This window comes from Styela clava, chromosome 5 (genome assembly GCF_964204865.1).
Source record: "Styela clava chromosome 5, kaStyClav1.hap1.2, whole genome shotgun sequence".
Classification (NCBI taxonomy): domain Eukaryota; kingdom Metazoa; phylum Chordata; class Ascidiacea; order Stolidobranchia; family Styelidae; genus Styela; species Styela clava.
In genome coordinates, this window is record NC_135254.1 from 226,102 (window position 1) to 243,789 (window position 17,688).

The window sequence follows — 17,688 nt, forward strand, 5'->3', positions numbered from 1 at the left end:
TACATTTGAACCCACGACAATTGCACCTGCATACTATTGCACCTATGGAATTTTTTTTTTCGTTTTACGGATATTTGAACCCCTACTAACCCTAACCGCATATAGATTAAACCAAATGTACGTAAGTTCAAATGTACGGTCACCGTATATACCTATTTATTCATGCCCTCATTTTATCCCATGCTCTACACTACAACATTTGTTCCCAACCGCCGGTCCGCGGACCGGTGCCGGTCCGCGAGAAAATTTCGGTGTTTTGTTGTTTTTATGCTGTCTAAATCGCTTTACCGAGGACGAGGTCGCGTTGGTTTATTACGCAATTTCTCTTCCGCCGTCATATTGCGACATCTTGGCGCCGAGTAATCATACTTTTCGCTTTTTCGGCTCTGATTAATCTCGAATGCGCTCCGATCTCTTTACTGAAGACGAGGTCGATTTATTACGCAATTTCTCTTCCGCCGTCATATTGCGACGTCTTTCGCGACATCTTGGCGCCAAGTAATCACACTTTTCGCTCATCGTGAATGCGCTCCATCAAATCTCGCAAGATTCAGAAACCTAAAAATTGGCACGCGTGCTTTTTCTGTTTTGCATGCTTTTCCCGATTAATATGACCATCCAAATAAATCGTTATGCATATTTCTTTGTTCAAACCAAAAAATAGTCAAGAAAAGTATGATACTTGAGCAGACAAAGTAGGATTTTGAGCCTGGTGCCAAATTACCGACGACTTTGTCATTGTAATGTAAATTCATTCCGTTTGAAGCATGGATCAACTGCAGAGGGATTAATATGATAAACCCAATGAAAAAACTTGATTCAAATTGTGATTATACTTTACAGTCCAGATTTAAAAAATAATCACTCTCACAATTTTGGATATCTCTTGATAACGAATACCAATCGCTAAGTAATCGAGCAATCAAACTGTTGTCCGTATTTTCAACGAGTTACTTATATTTTTATTACTTATATATAAAAATATTTTCATCACTAGCATTAATTAAAGCGAAGCAAGGAAATTGGCTGCACGCCGCTGCAGGGCTACGTGTTGCAGAAACTTCCTTGGGGCATCGTTTGCAATCCTATATTGGAAACTAAACAGCAGCAAAATTTTCACTAGAGTTAATTGCCTTTGTACATGATTTGACATGTACATGTTTTTTTATCTGAGATGTTTTATGTATGCCTTTCTTACGCATAATGGGTGCCCAGCACTGCATTTCATTACGCAAATATTTTTGGCCGTCACATTATTTGATAGTTTTTCTTCGTGTGAGCTGTTTATAAGTGTGCCTTTTTTGTCTAGACTATAGACTAGATGCATATTGAGTGCCCGACATTGCATTGTATTACACAGTTATATGTTATTCTTTCATGTTCCGGTCATTTCAATTTTTCGCCGGTCCGCGAGTACATTTAATTTAATTTTACCGGTCCGCCAGGGTAGAAAGGTTGGGGAACCACTGCTCTACAGCGCTTGCGTATTGCTGTGCGCGCAATTATTTGTTTGCGAATACTGCTGACTGTTCAGAATTCGATAGCCATACCATGCGGGTTCACTCATTCCGCGTTATCGCGTAATACGTGACAAAATGAACAAAGTAATCACAGCGACACTCGAATATTTCAAGAAAGAAGTCGCAACAGGTTTGCGAATACTGCTGACTGTTCAGAATTCGATATCCGTACCATGCGGGTTCACTCATTCCGCGTTACCAAGTAATACGTGACAAAATGAACAAAGTTATCAGAGCGACATTCGAATATTTCTAGAAAGAAGTTGCATCAGGCTGAATTCAAAAACAAACAAATTCAAACAAGCGAATAATTACAAGGCCGATTTAAACCCCATGCCGTCGACATCACGTGATAACGATTCAGTATAAACGCCATATACGGGTTTTCGTAAATTATTTTGCCATGCGCTGTATTGTCAATGAGGCGTCGATTAATTTTGTAGGAAATTTGTGAGTTTTTCTTCGGCCTATTGAGGAATTTGTGATTATTTTAATATGCCACAGATGAACTATCAGCAGAACGCAAAAATAACAACCATGCCAACTTGTTATAGTCCGGTAGAAGCCCGCATGAACGTTGTAATGTTTTATATAAATAGGGCAGGCATAAGACGGTAAGGCATGTTGGCTCTGCTGCTTATACGGGTTTATACTAGGCTTCATGCTAGCAACACTCAGAAATATGGTGATGACTGGATGACACATTCGCTCTGAACTGGGCATTGTACAAGCAACAATCAGAAGTATTGTAATGACACATTCACTCTGGACTAGGCTCTGTGCAAGGTACTACTGGAAAGTATTCCATTAAATTCAAATGTTACGTATATATGTATATACCGGTTTCCGTACCTTTGAACCCACGTACATTTGAACCCACGACAATTGCACCTGCATACTATTGCACCTATGGAATTTTTTTTTTCGTTTTACGGATATTTGAACCCCTACTAACCCTAACCGCATATAGATTAAACCAAATGTACGTAAGTTCAAATGTACGGTCACCGTATATACCTATTTATTCATGCCCTCATTTTATCCCATGCTCTACACTACAACATTTGTTCCCAACCGCCGGTCCGCGGACCGGTGCCGGTCCGCGAGAAAATTTCGGTGTTTTGTTGTTTTTATGCTGTCTAAATCGCTTTACCGAGGACGAGGTCGCGTTGGTTTATTACGCAATTTCTCTTCCGCCGTCATATTGCGACATCTTGGCGCCGAGTAATCATACTTTTCGCTTTTTCGGCTCTGATTAATCTCGAATGCGCTCCGATCTCTTTACTGAAGACGAGGTCGATTTATTACGCAATTTCTCTTCCGCCGTCATATTGCGACGTCTTTCGCGACATCTTGGCGCCAAGTAATCACACTTTTCGCTCATCGTGAATGCGCTCCATCAAATCTCGCAAGATTCAGAAACCTAAAAATTGGCACGCGTGCTTTTTCTGTTTTGCATGCTTTTCCCGATTAATATGACCATCCAAATAAATCGTTATGCATATTTCTTTGTTCAAACCAAAAAATAGTCAAGAAAAGTATGATACTTGAGCAGACAAAGTAGGATTTTGAGCCTGGTGCCAAATTACCGACGACTTTGTCATTGTAATGTAAATTCATTCCGTTTGAAGCATGGATCAACTGCAGAGGGATTAATATGATAAACCCAATGAAAAAACTTGATTCAAATTGTGATTATACTTTACAGTCCAGATTTAAAAAATAATCACTCTCACAATTTTGGATATCTCTTGATAACGAATACCAATCGCTAAGTAATCGAGCAATCAAACTGTTGTCCGTATTTTCAACGAGTTACTTATATTTTTATTACTTATATATAAAAATATTTTCATCACTAGCATTAATTAAAGCGAAGCAAGGAAATTGGCTGCACGCCGCTGCAGGGCTACGTGTTGCAGAAACTTCCTTGGGGCATCGTTTGCAATCCTATATTGGAAACTAAACAGCAGCAAAATTTTCACTAGAGTTAATTGCCTTTGTACATGATTTGACATGTACATGTTTTTTTATCTGAGATGTTTTATGTATGCCTTTCTTACGCATAATGGGTGCCCAGCACTGCATTTCATTACGCAAATATTTTTGGCCGTCACATTATTTGATAGTTTTTCTTCGTGTGAGCTGTTTATAAGTGTGCCTTTTTTGTCTAGACTATAGACTAGATGCATATTGAGTGCCCGACATTGCATTGTATTACACAGTTATATGTTATTCTTTCATGTTCCGGTCATTTCAATTTTTCGCCGGTCCGCGAGTACATTTAATTTAATTTTACCGGTCCGCCAGGGTAGAAAGGTTGGGGAACCACTGCTCTACAGCGCTTGCGTATTGCTGTGCGCGCAATTATTTGTTTGCGAATACTGCTGACTGTTCAGAATTCGATAGCCATACCATGCGGGTTCACTCATTCCGCGTTATCGCGTAATACGTGACAAAATGAACAAAGTTATCACAGCGACACTCGAATATTTCAAGAAAGAAGTCGCAACAGGTTTGCGAATACTGCTGACTGTTCAGAATTCGATATCCGTACCATGCGGGTTCACTCATTCCGCGTTATCGCGTAATACGTGACAAAATGAACAAAGTAATCACAGCGACACTCGAATATTTCAAGGAAGAAGTCGCAACAGGTTTGCGAATACTGCTGACTGTTCAGAATTCGATAGCCGTACCATGCGGGTTCACTCATTCCGCGTTATCAAGTAATACGTGACAAAATGAACAAAGTAAACAGAGCGACACTCGAATATTTCAAGAAAGAAGTTGCATCAGGCTGAATTCAAAAACAAACAAATTCAAACAAGCGAATAATTAACAGGCCGATTTAAACCTCATGCCGTTGACATCACGTGATAGCGAAATGGTATAAACGTCATATACGGGATTTCATAAATTATTTTGGCATTTGCTATTGTCAGTGAGGCGTGTCTACACGTACACACAGTTATGTACGGAAGCCGGGGAGACGGAAGTTGTACTGTGCCTTGCAGGACATAGACGGAAGCCCTGGGCGGAAGTTATGCTGTGACATACAGCATATACCGAATCCCGGGGTGGAAGTCTGTGTCTTGCAATGGCACGGCTAATACCGAAACCTCCATAGTCGTATGACTGCTGCTTACGCAGTGGCATGCTTATGAAGCGTTATACCGATAGGACTCGGATATGACGTATCTTTAAGACACTGATCCGAGAGTAGAAAAACTCTGATCCGTAAAAAAAAAAAATAAAAAAAATAAAAAAAAAAAAAATAAAAAATGAGGCGTCGATTAGCATTGTAGGAAGTTTGTGAGTTTTTCTTCGGCCTATTGAGGAATTTGTGATTATTTTAATATGCCACAGATGAACTATCAGCAGAACGCAAAAAATAACAACCATGTCATTTGTAATAGTCCGGTAGGAACCCGCATGAACGTCGTAATGTTTTATATATATATGGCAGGCATACGGCGATGAGGTTTAACGCATGTAAGCCTTGCTCCTTATATGGGTTATATTTTAACAAGAACTGAAGTAGTATGAGGTGCATTAAAAATTAAATTTCTATATCAATGCATTGCATCTATGTACTTGCTCCTAACTAGGCTCCATACAAGCAACACTGAGAAGTATTGTGATGACACATTCACTCTGAACTAGGCTATGTGCAAGCAACAACTCAAAATATGATGTTGAACATACAAATGCTTGTCCTGAACTAGGCTTCGTGCAAGCTACTACTCGAAAGTATGGTGGTGACGCATTCTCTTTAAACTAGGTTCTATGCGAGCAAAGCTCGAAAGTAACAAATATTCACACATTTGCTCTAAATTAGGTTCTGGCATTCAAATGTTTGCTCTGAATTATGCTCTGTTCAAGCAATTATTAGAAAGTATTGAACCAGCTATGCTAAATAATGCCAGCATACCAATTACATATTCTTTCTGATTACTTCGGACTCACAATTAGATGAACACATTAAAGGGTTCAATTCCCATATTATACATTATTGGATCAACTGTTCTGGGTACTTGAGAACTTTTTGATGTTCTAATTACTGATGAGATGCATGAGAGTACACTGTCAAGCAACCAAGCCGCTAGTCGTTTTTATTCTTTTCATGCATGTTGTATTATACTTACGGTATCTTTTTTTCGCAGGTATAGATTTTAACCTCTAAAATTTCAACTCATAAGACCTAAAATGGCAGATCACCGTCCACAAGAACAATTAGTTCCAACCATTTTGGGTGAGATATCTTGAATTGCTTTGTGATTTGAAATTTTCCAAGCATTTGCAGCAAATTTACCGAGCAGATATATTAATGAAAATATCCAAAGGCAAATTGCCTATGGCCATATTTTATTCTCAAAAAATTCCTATTTGCATTGTAACTGTTTCATAATAGTCATGCTAGCAACTGCTTTAAATTGTGTTTTATTTATGTGCTATTTAGGGAACTCTATAAACAAGCAATTACTTGGCCAGACGGAGTTACATGACTTATTTTATAATCGAGATTTTTAACCATTTGCCGCTCCAGAAGTATGTGTACTAAGATGTCGCACAACCTGAACACTAACCGGTCCACACATACTATGTTCAGGTTGTGCGACATCTTGGTGCACATACTTCTGGAGCTCCCAAACATAACTAATAACAAGCAAGGCAATAATGAGGGTTAACATAATATTTTGCTTTGGCCCAAATGAAAAACCAAAGATGATTGTTTCATAATTTTCTCCTTTTCAGAGACGAATATAACCGACTCCCAGATTCAAGAAGTTCAAGCTGAGCAGATTCATGAAGTTCATGCTGAGAAAGTCGTGCAGAATGTAACAAACATCGATGGTAGGTTTGATTCGCAAATACAATATCCTAGGATTCAATTTCAAACCAATGCTTTGTCTGTATTGCAGTGAACTAGGCCATTTATATAAAGTTATAATAGTTTATCTCTCTTAATTATTTGTTATATTTGGTATATGATGCTACTTAATGGTATGATGCTACTAATGATATGGCATTCTACATCCTCTCATCTAGTTACTAAGCATGTGGTTACATAGGAAACAAATCTGAATCTGGAAAAAAAATGTTAAAATTATGAATTTCCGAATGTTTCACCAAATTTTTCCCATTTGCGATGAGGAAGAAATGCAAATTTCAGGTTTTCTTTTATAAGTGTATTTGTGAGATAGATTTTGAGATTTATTTTACCCTATAAGCATGAGATGAAATTATATGTTAATTATTCCTTCAAGGTTTTTAAATTGTATAAATCCTGCAAATGACCAGTGATATGCATTTAATAAAATATCATACTTTATTCCTATGCTTAAATGCAATACTTGGTATTAGAATATTTGATAATTTATTTTTGTACAGAAACAAACATAACTGACTCCCAGATTCAAGAAGTCCGAGCTGAGCAGATTCATGAAGTTCATGCTGAGAAAGTTGTGCAGAATGTAACAAACGATGATGGTAAGTTCGATTCTGTAAGATTTCAACAGTAGAGATGATTCGAAAATGAAGTTTGATCAATATATGTTATGCTCTAGAGCTGGGCTATTCACGAGCACAACATATCCTTGTAAAATTACTGGAATATTTTTTTATATGATTTATAAATTTTGTAAACTGCTGAGTATTCCATTAGCTCTATCATAAAGATTTATGTCCTGTTATTCAGAAAGGCTTTAGCAAATGAAAAAAACAAACACTCGGTGTGTGAGCACTGAGCAGACAATAAAATACAGCCTGTGCTTGCTGAGTCGAATAGCATTGAAGTAATCATTAACAGACCACTTAATACTTCTGTCACTGACAACGCCTCTTAGCAATTTTATTTCAAAAGTTTATAAATATCCGCTGTCTCAACTAGGTGATGATCAATCACTCTATTGGGCAAGCGAATACTCAGCCACACAGAGTAATTGGAGCCGTTGGACATTTAAAAATTCAAACTAATTTTAGAGTCCATACAATCACAGTCTTTATATATTAAATGATTATGGCCAATACCCAAACGATGAATATAGGAAATATTATGTCTTGAAATAATGCTTTTGCTTAAATGGAAGACTTTGTATAATATTGTTTGATAATTCCAAATGCTGAACAATTACTAAAAAAAATTCCAGCATTCAGCTAACTACACCAACTATTCGATTCCATGGTGCAAACTATTTTCGTGTGCTGAGCTATCTCAACAAACAACAATGTATCATAACAAGATATGGCTCGATGATATGGCATATAACCGCATCCTTTCATCTGGTTACCAGTTACATGGCAACACAAAAAAGATATATATTTGAATAAATTGGAAAAAAGTGTTGAAATTATGAATTTTCAGAAGTTTCATTAAGTTTTCCCCATTTACCGTGAGGAAGAATGAAAATGTGAGGTTTTCATACATAAATTTGTCTGTACGATAGAACATGAGATTCAACCCACAAGCATGAACCTGAGATTTTATTTTGACATTTTTTTTTCAAGGTTTTTAAATTGCCTCGATTTTCGAGCATTCCTTACGATCGCAGAATTTATGAATTAAATAATTCCTGTCAATGACAAACGATATGCATAGAAAATATCATGTCTTAACATAATGCTTTAGTCCTATGCTTAAAAGGATGACTTAGTTGATCTGATAATTCAATTTTTTACAGAAACAAACATAACTGACTCTCAGATTCAAGAGGTCCGAGCTGAGAAGATTCATGAAGTTCATGCTGAGAAGGTCGTACAGAATGTAACAAACATTGATGGTAAGAAGTTTGATTTCCTAGAAGTTCAACATCCCTCTGTTCTAATTTTTGTAATATAGTTGTTCTTTCTTCTACTTAAAACAAAAAATGGAAATATTTTGTTCTATTCCCACAACATTTGCAAGAGAGCTTTTGCATATGTTTCCACAGCATTTCTAATTGTACCTTTTAGAATATTTCTTACCTCTACATGCGGCCTCAGTATAAATACTGACATGGTCCAACCTTTTTTCCCTGAAATTTGTAAAAATCATCGAAAAAACCTTTGAACCAAAGATTGGCAATTCACTCAAATTTTTGCTTATCTCACATTACATGGACTGTCTGTGTTATTCTAACCAGGCTCCAAGCATCTAATTCTAAGTCTTGTTTAAAACATTCTATAGTTTTAATTCTGAAAGTATCTAAATAATATTTATTTTTTCTTTACTTCACTCCTGACATTTATATTTGCTTGGGCTTAGTTTCTTTTGAAGTCCTCTAGTTTAAGATGCCTCATGACTTTGAAAAGTTCTGTTTATAAAGTTTTTTTTAAACATTTTAAATTAGAATGCCAATTATATGTCACTGCCTGTATATATTTTCTTTGAACAAATCTGCCCAAAGAAAGATAAGGAACAAGAGAAAGTTAAGGAACAAGCTTCTATAAAAACTTTTTTTGTTTAGTTGAATTTGATTTGTCACATCTTTACGCTGCAGGTATTGCATAAATAGATGAGGTTGGTCAGGTTCATGTAAAATGTCTAATGGACCATTTTATGAAGTTTTTGCTGAACTTATCAATATCATCACAAATAAGAGCATTGCAAATTCCTATTTTAACTCTCAATGTCCTCAGTAAACTGTAACTCAATTCAGAAAGTATATGCAACAAAGAATATGCCATTCATAAACCAAATTATTTCTTCTACTCCAATTAAAATATTTTGTTCTAGTACTACAACATTCGCAAGAGAGTTTTTGCATTTGTTTCCAGAGCATTTCCAATTGTACCTTTATAAAAAATCGCGACGCTTGCCTTGGCATATGGCCTCAGTATAAATGCTGACATGTCCCAATCTTTTTTCTCTGAAATTTGTAAAACTCATCAAAAAATCTTTGAACTAAAGAGTGGCAATTCACTTAAATTTAAGCTAATCACACATCACATGGGCTGTCTGTGTTATTCTAACCACGCCCCAAGCATCTAAAATAAAGTCTTGTTGAAAACATTCCATGATCTTACTTGTGAATTTATCTAAATAATAATATTGGATCTCCGCTCTAGGAGACCCTTATTATTAGTCGTTCTGTCTGTCTGTCTGTTTGTCTGTCTGTGTGTCCAAGCTGTAGAGTCTTAACGGCTGGACTGATCTGTATGAAATTTTACACGTAGGTCATCCTGTCACCCTAGTTATGTGCGTTTCACCGGAAGTCCGGATTGATGTTACGTTCCCATGGCACCAGCTAAAAACGTGCCGATTGTTGAAAGTATTCCCATTTTCTTATAAATATTCACCATTTTCTCGTCAACCTAGTCGATTATTAATATTTCGAGAATGCTATCTTCCACGAAAGAAAATACTATTTTAAATAAGTCGTCTTTTATCTGGATAGTCCATAAAATAAGGAAGCCCTAGGGATTTTAGTGAATATGTTTTGATTATTAGCCACAGCATAACCATGTACACTGATACCAATGAGATGCACAGCGCTCAAAATGAACTGGCAGTTCTGGTAAAATTTTCTCGGTACAATGGCGTGTCACTATTACCCGCAGGTATATAGCAATGGCGGAGATCCATATTGGGCGTCTACAGGCTTGTTTTTTTTCTTACTTCACTACTGACATTTATATTCGTTTAGGCTTAGTTTTTTCAAAGGCCTCAAGTTCAAGATGGCACATGACCTTGAAAAATTCAGTACATTAAGTTTTTTTAAAACATTTTTTTTGGAATGCTCCGCACATCATATAGAACTACATGTATATATTTTCTTTAAACAAATCTGCCCAAAGAAAGTTAAGGAACCAGCATACATAGAACCCTTTTTGTTTAGTTGAAATTGATTTGCCACATCTTCAAGCTGCATTTACCATGTGAATTTTTCTTGCAGAGGCAAATATAACCGACTCTCGAATACAAGAAGTTCGAGCTGAGCAGATTCATGAAGTTCATGCTGAGAAGGTCGTGCAGAATGTAACAAACATTGATGGTAGGTTTGATTCGTTGGTAAATTGCAGTCAACTTGCCCATGTGTGAAATAAAATCTAACTGACATTTAAAGCTTTCCATACATCACTTGCTTATTGAAATATCTTTGACAGTCCGCAGTCTTATCTCCCAAAATAGCAATATCATTATAGACCTGTTCATTTCCGAATGTTACTCATTCCATGTAGTAAACATATATTTTGGAACTTTTAGAGACAAGCATAACTGACTCTCAGATTCAAGAAGTTCGAGCTGAGCAGATTCATGAGGTTCATGCTGAGAAGGTTGTGCAGAATGTGACGAACATTAATGGTAGGCCATGAGATTTTTTAACTGCTTGTTTCAAAATGTTTTAAAACAATAGTTCCTCCGTCCTCTTGAAACAAAAATATTTTTTGCTGGGCCTGCAACATTCACGAGTGTGCTTTTCCATGCCATTTCGAATTGTACCTTCCAAAAAATCCCTGATGTGCCCATTATATGTGACCTCAGTATAAGTGCTGTTGCATGGGAGTATTGTAAAGTCAATCATTGAAATTTAAATCAGTATTGGCCATTCACTTAAATTTAAGTTTATCACAAATCACATGGAGTGTCTGTGTTTTTCTACTAAGGCGCCAAGCATCTAAATACAAGTCTTGTTGAAAACATTCTATAGCTTCAATTCTAAAGGTATCCAAATAACCAATATTTATATTTGATTTCACTTCTGTCATTTATATTTACTCGGGATTAGCTTTTTTCAAAAGAATCATTTTTATAAAGCCACATGGGTATTCCTGTAGCATGTGTACCAGGTTAGCGTTAGGCAATAATTTTATTCCGATTTTCCTCGTTTTAGTTCTATTACGAGTTCAGGAACTATTTGTGTTAGCCAAGTAAATATACTCCCTGCCCATACGTTTCAGTCCGTTTACACATACTTCTTGAGTGCTACCACCTGACTTTAAAAAATTCAGTTCATAACGTATTTATGAAACATTTTGTCTTGAAATGCTCCACAAGTTATATAGCACTGCCTGTATATATTTGTTTTGGAAAATTCTGATCAAATGAACTCTAGGAACAAGCTACCATAAACCGCTTTTGTCTAGTTTAAATTTATATTTGAAATGTAAAAGCTACATTTATTGTATAAATTGATGAAATTGGTCAGTTTAATGCTATGTAGCTAATGGTTCAACATATGAAGTTATTTGCTATTCTACTGCATTCGCCACTAGATAACCAGTATTGGTTTTGTGATGAATTTCACCCTACTTATAAGTTTTGCTCCTTCAACATTCTGTTTTCAATAAGTGTTTTTCATGTATGGTGAAAAACTGCTGACTAGTATATCAAATTATCACAAATGAGAGCAGTGTAAATTCCTTTTTGTCTTTCAAAGTTCTCAGTAAACTCTAACTCACTCCCAGTTGATAAAGTATATGAAATTTTGAAACCAAATTATTTCTTTCATACAGAGACAAGCATAACTGACTCCCAGATTCAAGAAGTCCGGGCTGAGCAGATTCACGAAGTTCATGCTGGGAAGATTGTGCAGAATGTAACAAACATTGATGGTAGGTTTGATTTGGCATTTACTCGACATGCAATTGGTATATTGCAGGAAATTCGGTCATGTGTGAAATAAAATCTTACCGACATTTAAAACTTGTAATGGTATAATGCTGATCATGAAAATCGAAAAGTGGATGAGAATATCATTATTTCTAGAAAATAGTTCTTTAACTTCAAAAAACATTTGTTTACCAGAGCCAGTGGCTAATTTGTGACATAGGTGCTGGGTGAAGCCTTTCTTACTTCACTCCCGACATTTGTATTTACTTGGTCTTAGTCTTTTTCAAGGGCCTGAATTTTAAGATGACTTCAAAAAATGCCACATGACTTTAAAAAATTTAATTTATGAAGTTTTTTTGAAAAACTTTGGCTTGGAATGCTCTACAAATTATAAAGAACCGCCAGTACATAGTTTCTTTGAACAAAGCTGCTCAACTTACTTTTTATTTAAAGAACAAATTTTATGTTGTCAATTTTTCTTTCAATTTTTACTAATTGTTTCGATTGCCGAGCATTCGACTAACTTTTATATAGAGTTTTATTTCCTGTTATTTAGCATGATGTTACAAAATAAAGAATGCAAACACTTGGTGCATAGCACAGACTATCCAAACAAACAGTTTCTGCTTCTTTAGTGTAATAGTATTGAGTTGAACATTGACATAACAATCCAAACTTAAATATCTTCTTTACCAGTTTTAACTGTAGCTTGTAACTTCTGCTGTCTTTGCTTTCTAATTACGCGAATTAGATAAGTATCTGACTCCAAAACAGAATATATAGTAGGTTACGTGTTCAATTTGAGATATCTGTTAATTTTATATAACAGTAAGGATCTGACTCATTTGCCTGTAAAGATTTTTATTTCCACAGATAATATATCACAATAAATTGACTTACAATAAAACACACTCACAATCGTGAAAACCAAGTCGGTGATGAATTAGCATTGTTGCATCGAACGAATTGAAATAGAAAAGCCGGTTGCTGTATCGAACGAATTGAAATAGAAAAGCCGGTTGCTGTATCGAACGAATTGAAATAGAAAAGCCGTGAAAACCACGATCAAATGTCTATTTAAACGGTAACATCTTTTTCATCTCGCTCGCCAAAAACGGTACCTTTCTTTATTATCCAAAAATCTCGTTTCCCACGGAGCAATTTTTGCTCATATCTAGAATGTTCGGTACCCTTCTTACAATAATTACACTTGTTTATAGGTTACCTGACATGGGAAATATCCATTTTCTCATACACGAGAAAGATCTAGACTCAATATTTCGAATGATCTAGAAAGATCTCTTCAATATTTCGGTTGTTTATGGGTCACCCGACATGGGAAAATATCCATTTTCTCATACACGAGAAAGACTAGAAAGATCTCTTCAATATTTCGATTACGTCAATTATTATATAGAATTTGACTTCCATTATCCAAATTATTGGTTAATTTGTTACACATTCCTGGCACCACAAGTGAAATATTTTAAAAGCACATATTAAAAATTAACCGATAATTGTAGAAATATAAGAATGAAATCGAAATTATCATGACAGTAATCAAATCTCGTAACTTTTGAAGATGGCAATTTGAAATGTCAAAGTAATTTGTTTGAAAACTGTCGGATGAAGAGCAAAACATCCACTACGAAGAGCAAGAAAAAATGGTCGAGTGTAATTAATCAATAAGACATAAGACTCAGAAACGACGAGACAAATTCCTTAATTTTGGTTATTTAAAATGGCAATTGAAAGATTTATATACAAGAAGAAAAACATGAAATTTGAGCACTAATTATACATGCAAGAATTAAAAACATACAACTTAAGAACTCATTGTAGCCCCATTTATTATGATTCTGACTTGGGGTCTTTTCAAATTATAAGGATGAGACATTTGTATTGTGAAAGGCATTTGAATTGTGCAATTCAGTGAAACAGTAATGGTATTATTATACCTTCTTCTCACCTACACGACTTTCAAAATTGTGAGCACTTGTTTAATGACGATTTACTATTAGATAAATTAGGCGATAATGACTTTAAAAAATGAAGAAAAGATGGTTTATTGATTCCCAAAAACAAAAAAAATCTTACAATATGACTGTATTGTAGGTCTTTACGTTATCAGTGTTAAACCTTATTAAACATAAGGCTTTTTGGTAGGTCGTTACGTTTCAGTGATTGCAACTAGGTAGGTCTTTACGTTTCAGTGATTGCAACTAGTATTGTTACTACTCATTCTACATTTAATTGTTTGTACCATTTGCAATAAAAATGGGGGGGGAAAGATTTAGATGTAAAACACAATAATTTGTCATGAAATTTGAAAAATACAACAAATAGACGAGCGTTGTAAAACCAATAAAAGAATGCAACAATACAATTAATACAATTAATTACAATTAATACAATTAATTTTGAGACATCGGTACCGTGATATTTCCTATTAATCTCATAAATTCAATAAACTGCAGAAAGAATTAAGATAACTTTTGTGAAAACTTTGTGCACTTTATTTGGAGATAAAACTTGGTGGAGAAAACAAAAAAATGATTGGAGTACTCCATTTGGGGAAATTGGGCACTTGAATATTTTCTTGGTGTTTAGATCAAATCTTAAGCCTAGTTGGCTGCTCGACTGAGCTTCTTTCTCTGTTACGTGTCAATGTTTGCGCGTTACCAGCTTGACTTTTTCATCTGAAAAAGATCCTTTAGACCCCATTTGGTCATCCTCATGGGTGCCTCTGGGCGCATGGTTACAATTTTTGACCTAGTTGGTCTGTATTTACCCATGTCGGGTTGAAATAGCGCATTGTTGCAATTTTGCGACCTAGTTGGTCTATATTTGCCCCATGTCGAGCTGAAATAGCGCATTGATGCAATTTTGCAACCTAGTTGGTCTATATTTGCCCCATGTCGGGTTGAAGTAGCGCATTTTTTTTTGTTTTGTTATGCCAGCTTCGGGCTTTTTCGGAGAATATAACGTTTTTCGTCTAATTTTTGTTAAGTCGAGCGTGGAGCTCATTCAATCACTGAATTTACTTTCAAGGGCATTTTAGTAATAACGAAATCTATCCAATCAAAAAGGGGTTGTTAATTCCCGCCAAGCTTTCAGTTATTATAAATCTCTCAAAGGTCATTTAAAGTTTAAACATTCAAATTAATCTTCACCATTAATTCATCAAAATTGAAAGCCAATTTGTAACATCATATATATACAAATGGAAAAGTACTATATCTTAGAAATAGAGTGAATATAAAAAAGAGTGAATATAAAAAAAACTTAAAATTAAACAACATGATGAAGTACGTTTCTAAACATGTCTATTAGGTAGGGATACGCACTGGTATCTTTATTATTCGGAATAGAGCTGGTTTTATTTCTATTGGAGAAAAAACTTTGCCAATGCACTTTATTAATTATTTCGTATTTAACTGAATTAGTTTCAGAAATATCCAAATCTTGAAGTCCGAATTGTGGGTCGTTTTTGTCAACAAATCGACCTTTTGACATTTGTGGGGTAATATGTGGTAATTTATAATGATTCACCCCTAATTTAACTTACGTAATATCTATCCAATATAGACCAAACCCCACTAAGCAATACCAGTTACAAAATTACCATAACAAAATTAAACCACCAAAACAATAACAGGTACATAATTACAATAAGTATGACAGTAAGACAAAATTAAAAAACGTACAAAACAATACTAAGTAATAAGATATAAAGACTTACTTTCGGTTGTTAAGTATAATCCATAATAATCTCGATATTCGGCGTCATCAGTGAGACGACTTCTGGTGATGAATAATTTCAAGTTATTATTCATAACAGTAGTGTAGCGATCATCAGAATTATTGATATTTGACGATAAGGATGACGATCGCTTGAAATGTTTGAGATCGCATTTAAAGGGATACACAATTTTATCGATTATTCGAGACCGTTCTTACACTGATTATTCATGTAAAACACGGTCATTCAATCGTGAAAACCAAGTCGGTGATGAATTAGCATTGTTGCATCGAACGAATTGAAATAGAAAAGCCGGTTGCTGTATCGAACGAATTGAAATAGAAAAGCCGGTTGCTGTATCGAACGAATTGAAATAGAAAAGCCGTGAAAACCACGATCAAATGTCTATTTAAACGGTAACATCTTTTTCATCTCGCTCGCCAAAAACGGTACCTTTCTTTATTATCCAAAAATCTCGTTTCCCACGGAGCAATTTTTGCTCATATCTAGAATGTTCGGTACCCTTCTTACAATAATTACACTTGTTTATAGGTTACCTGACATGGGAAATATCCATTTTCTCATACACGAGAAAGATCTAGACTCAATATTTCGAATGATCTAGAAAGATCTCTTCAATATTTCTGTTGTTTATGGGTCACCCGACATGGGAAAATATCCATTTTCTCATACACGAGAAAGACTAGAAAGATCTCTTCAATATTTCGATTACGTCAATTATTATATAGAATTTGACTTCCATTATCCAAATTATTGGTTAATTTGTTACAAGCTCTTTCAATTGGTTGCTGATCACTCTAGTGCAGGGGTCCCAAACCGCAGCCCGCGTAACAATTCAAAATGGCCCGCAAAACTTAAATGAAATAGTTTAACAGGCAAAGATTATCCGTAAAGAAATACTAATACGTTTACCACTCTAGGTGTTTACCTTTTTACGATATCATACTGCCAATTGTTTCATCATTATTACCATGTGTATATTCGTAACAATTCAATTATACTGTTATCTTATGTGTGCCTAATGGTATTATGATACAGAGGTATCAGCTTTATATTAAGTAATCTTGAAGATGTCAAAAACACCAAACTAGACACTGAATACAGACGTTTTTCAGATAAATGGCAGTGTTCTTATTTCTGTATTGAAAAGAATCTTAAGCGATTTGTCTTGCTTCCAACAAATCATTCCAGGTATGAAGGAATGCAACCTTAGGCGCCATCAAGAGACGAAGCATTTTTCAAATTATGATCAGTTGAGGCGCGTATTTCAAAATTTAATTCATTGCTAAATTTGTACAAAATTTACCAAACATTTCCAATGAATGTCAAATGAAAGTGAATCTACGTTATTGGCCAGTTATATTACATCCCGCAACATCACTAAAATAAATTGCTGACTTGTTTATGGGGAATTTTAACGCGAATGTATGCTGCAAGTTGGGAAGTCATTTCTCCTAATAAAAAAAGTAAATTTTTAAGCATCGGTCTTTTTAACAACACAATTATAAACCTTGACAAATCGAAACTCCAGACTGACAAATAATCACTAGAATGTGTTATTGCGAATAGAATGTACTAAATCGGAGTAACATTTTGAACATCTGATTCCGAGCCAACCATAATCACATTTATATACTAAACTACACAACTAAATTAAGTTGGCATTTTGTTTTTTATTCATTTATATGCATTGAAGTTTTTGTGTATCAAAACAAGCCATAAGTATCCATTTATACGAGGCCTATGTTAGATGAACTAGTAACTTTATTAGTCGCTATCAGTTGCAAATTCCTTGTTGAAAGTTGTACTTGTTTTTCCTGGGTATTCTATCAGCTAACTATTAAAATTATTGATTTTATTACATAACAAAC

At 35.1% G+C, this 17,688-nt stretch overlaps 2 protein-coding genes across 2 annotated transcripts in view; both read left to right on the top strand.

Moving 5' to 3' along the window:
• LOC120331725 (uncharacterized) overlaps nucleotides 1–17,688 on the top strand; it is a 152,677-nt gene that overhangs the window by 48,157 nt on the left and 86,832 nt on the right. The gene's annotated exons all lie outside the window — the stretch shown is intronic.
• On the top strand, nucleotides 2,204–10,542 carry LOC144422680 (uncharacterized). The gene is made up of 6 exons (XM_078112379.1): nucleotides 2,204–2,306; nucleotides 5,687–5,775; nucleotides 6,279–6,377; nucleotides 6,915–7,013; nucleotides 8,204–8,302; nucleotides 10,397–10,542. Exons 2-6 carry the CDS (start codon nucleotides 5,730–5,732, stop codon nucleotides 10,540–10,542), a joined length of 489 nt encoding a protein of 162 aa, XP_077968505.1. The 5' UTR covers nucleotides 2,204–2,306; nucleotides 5,687–5,729.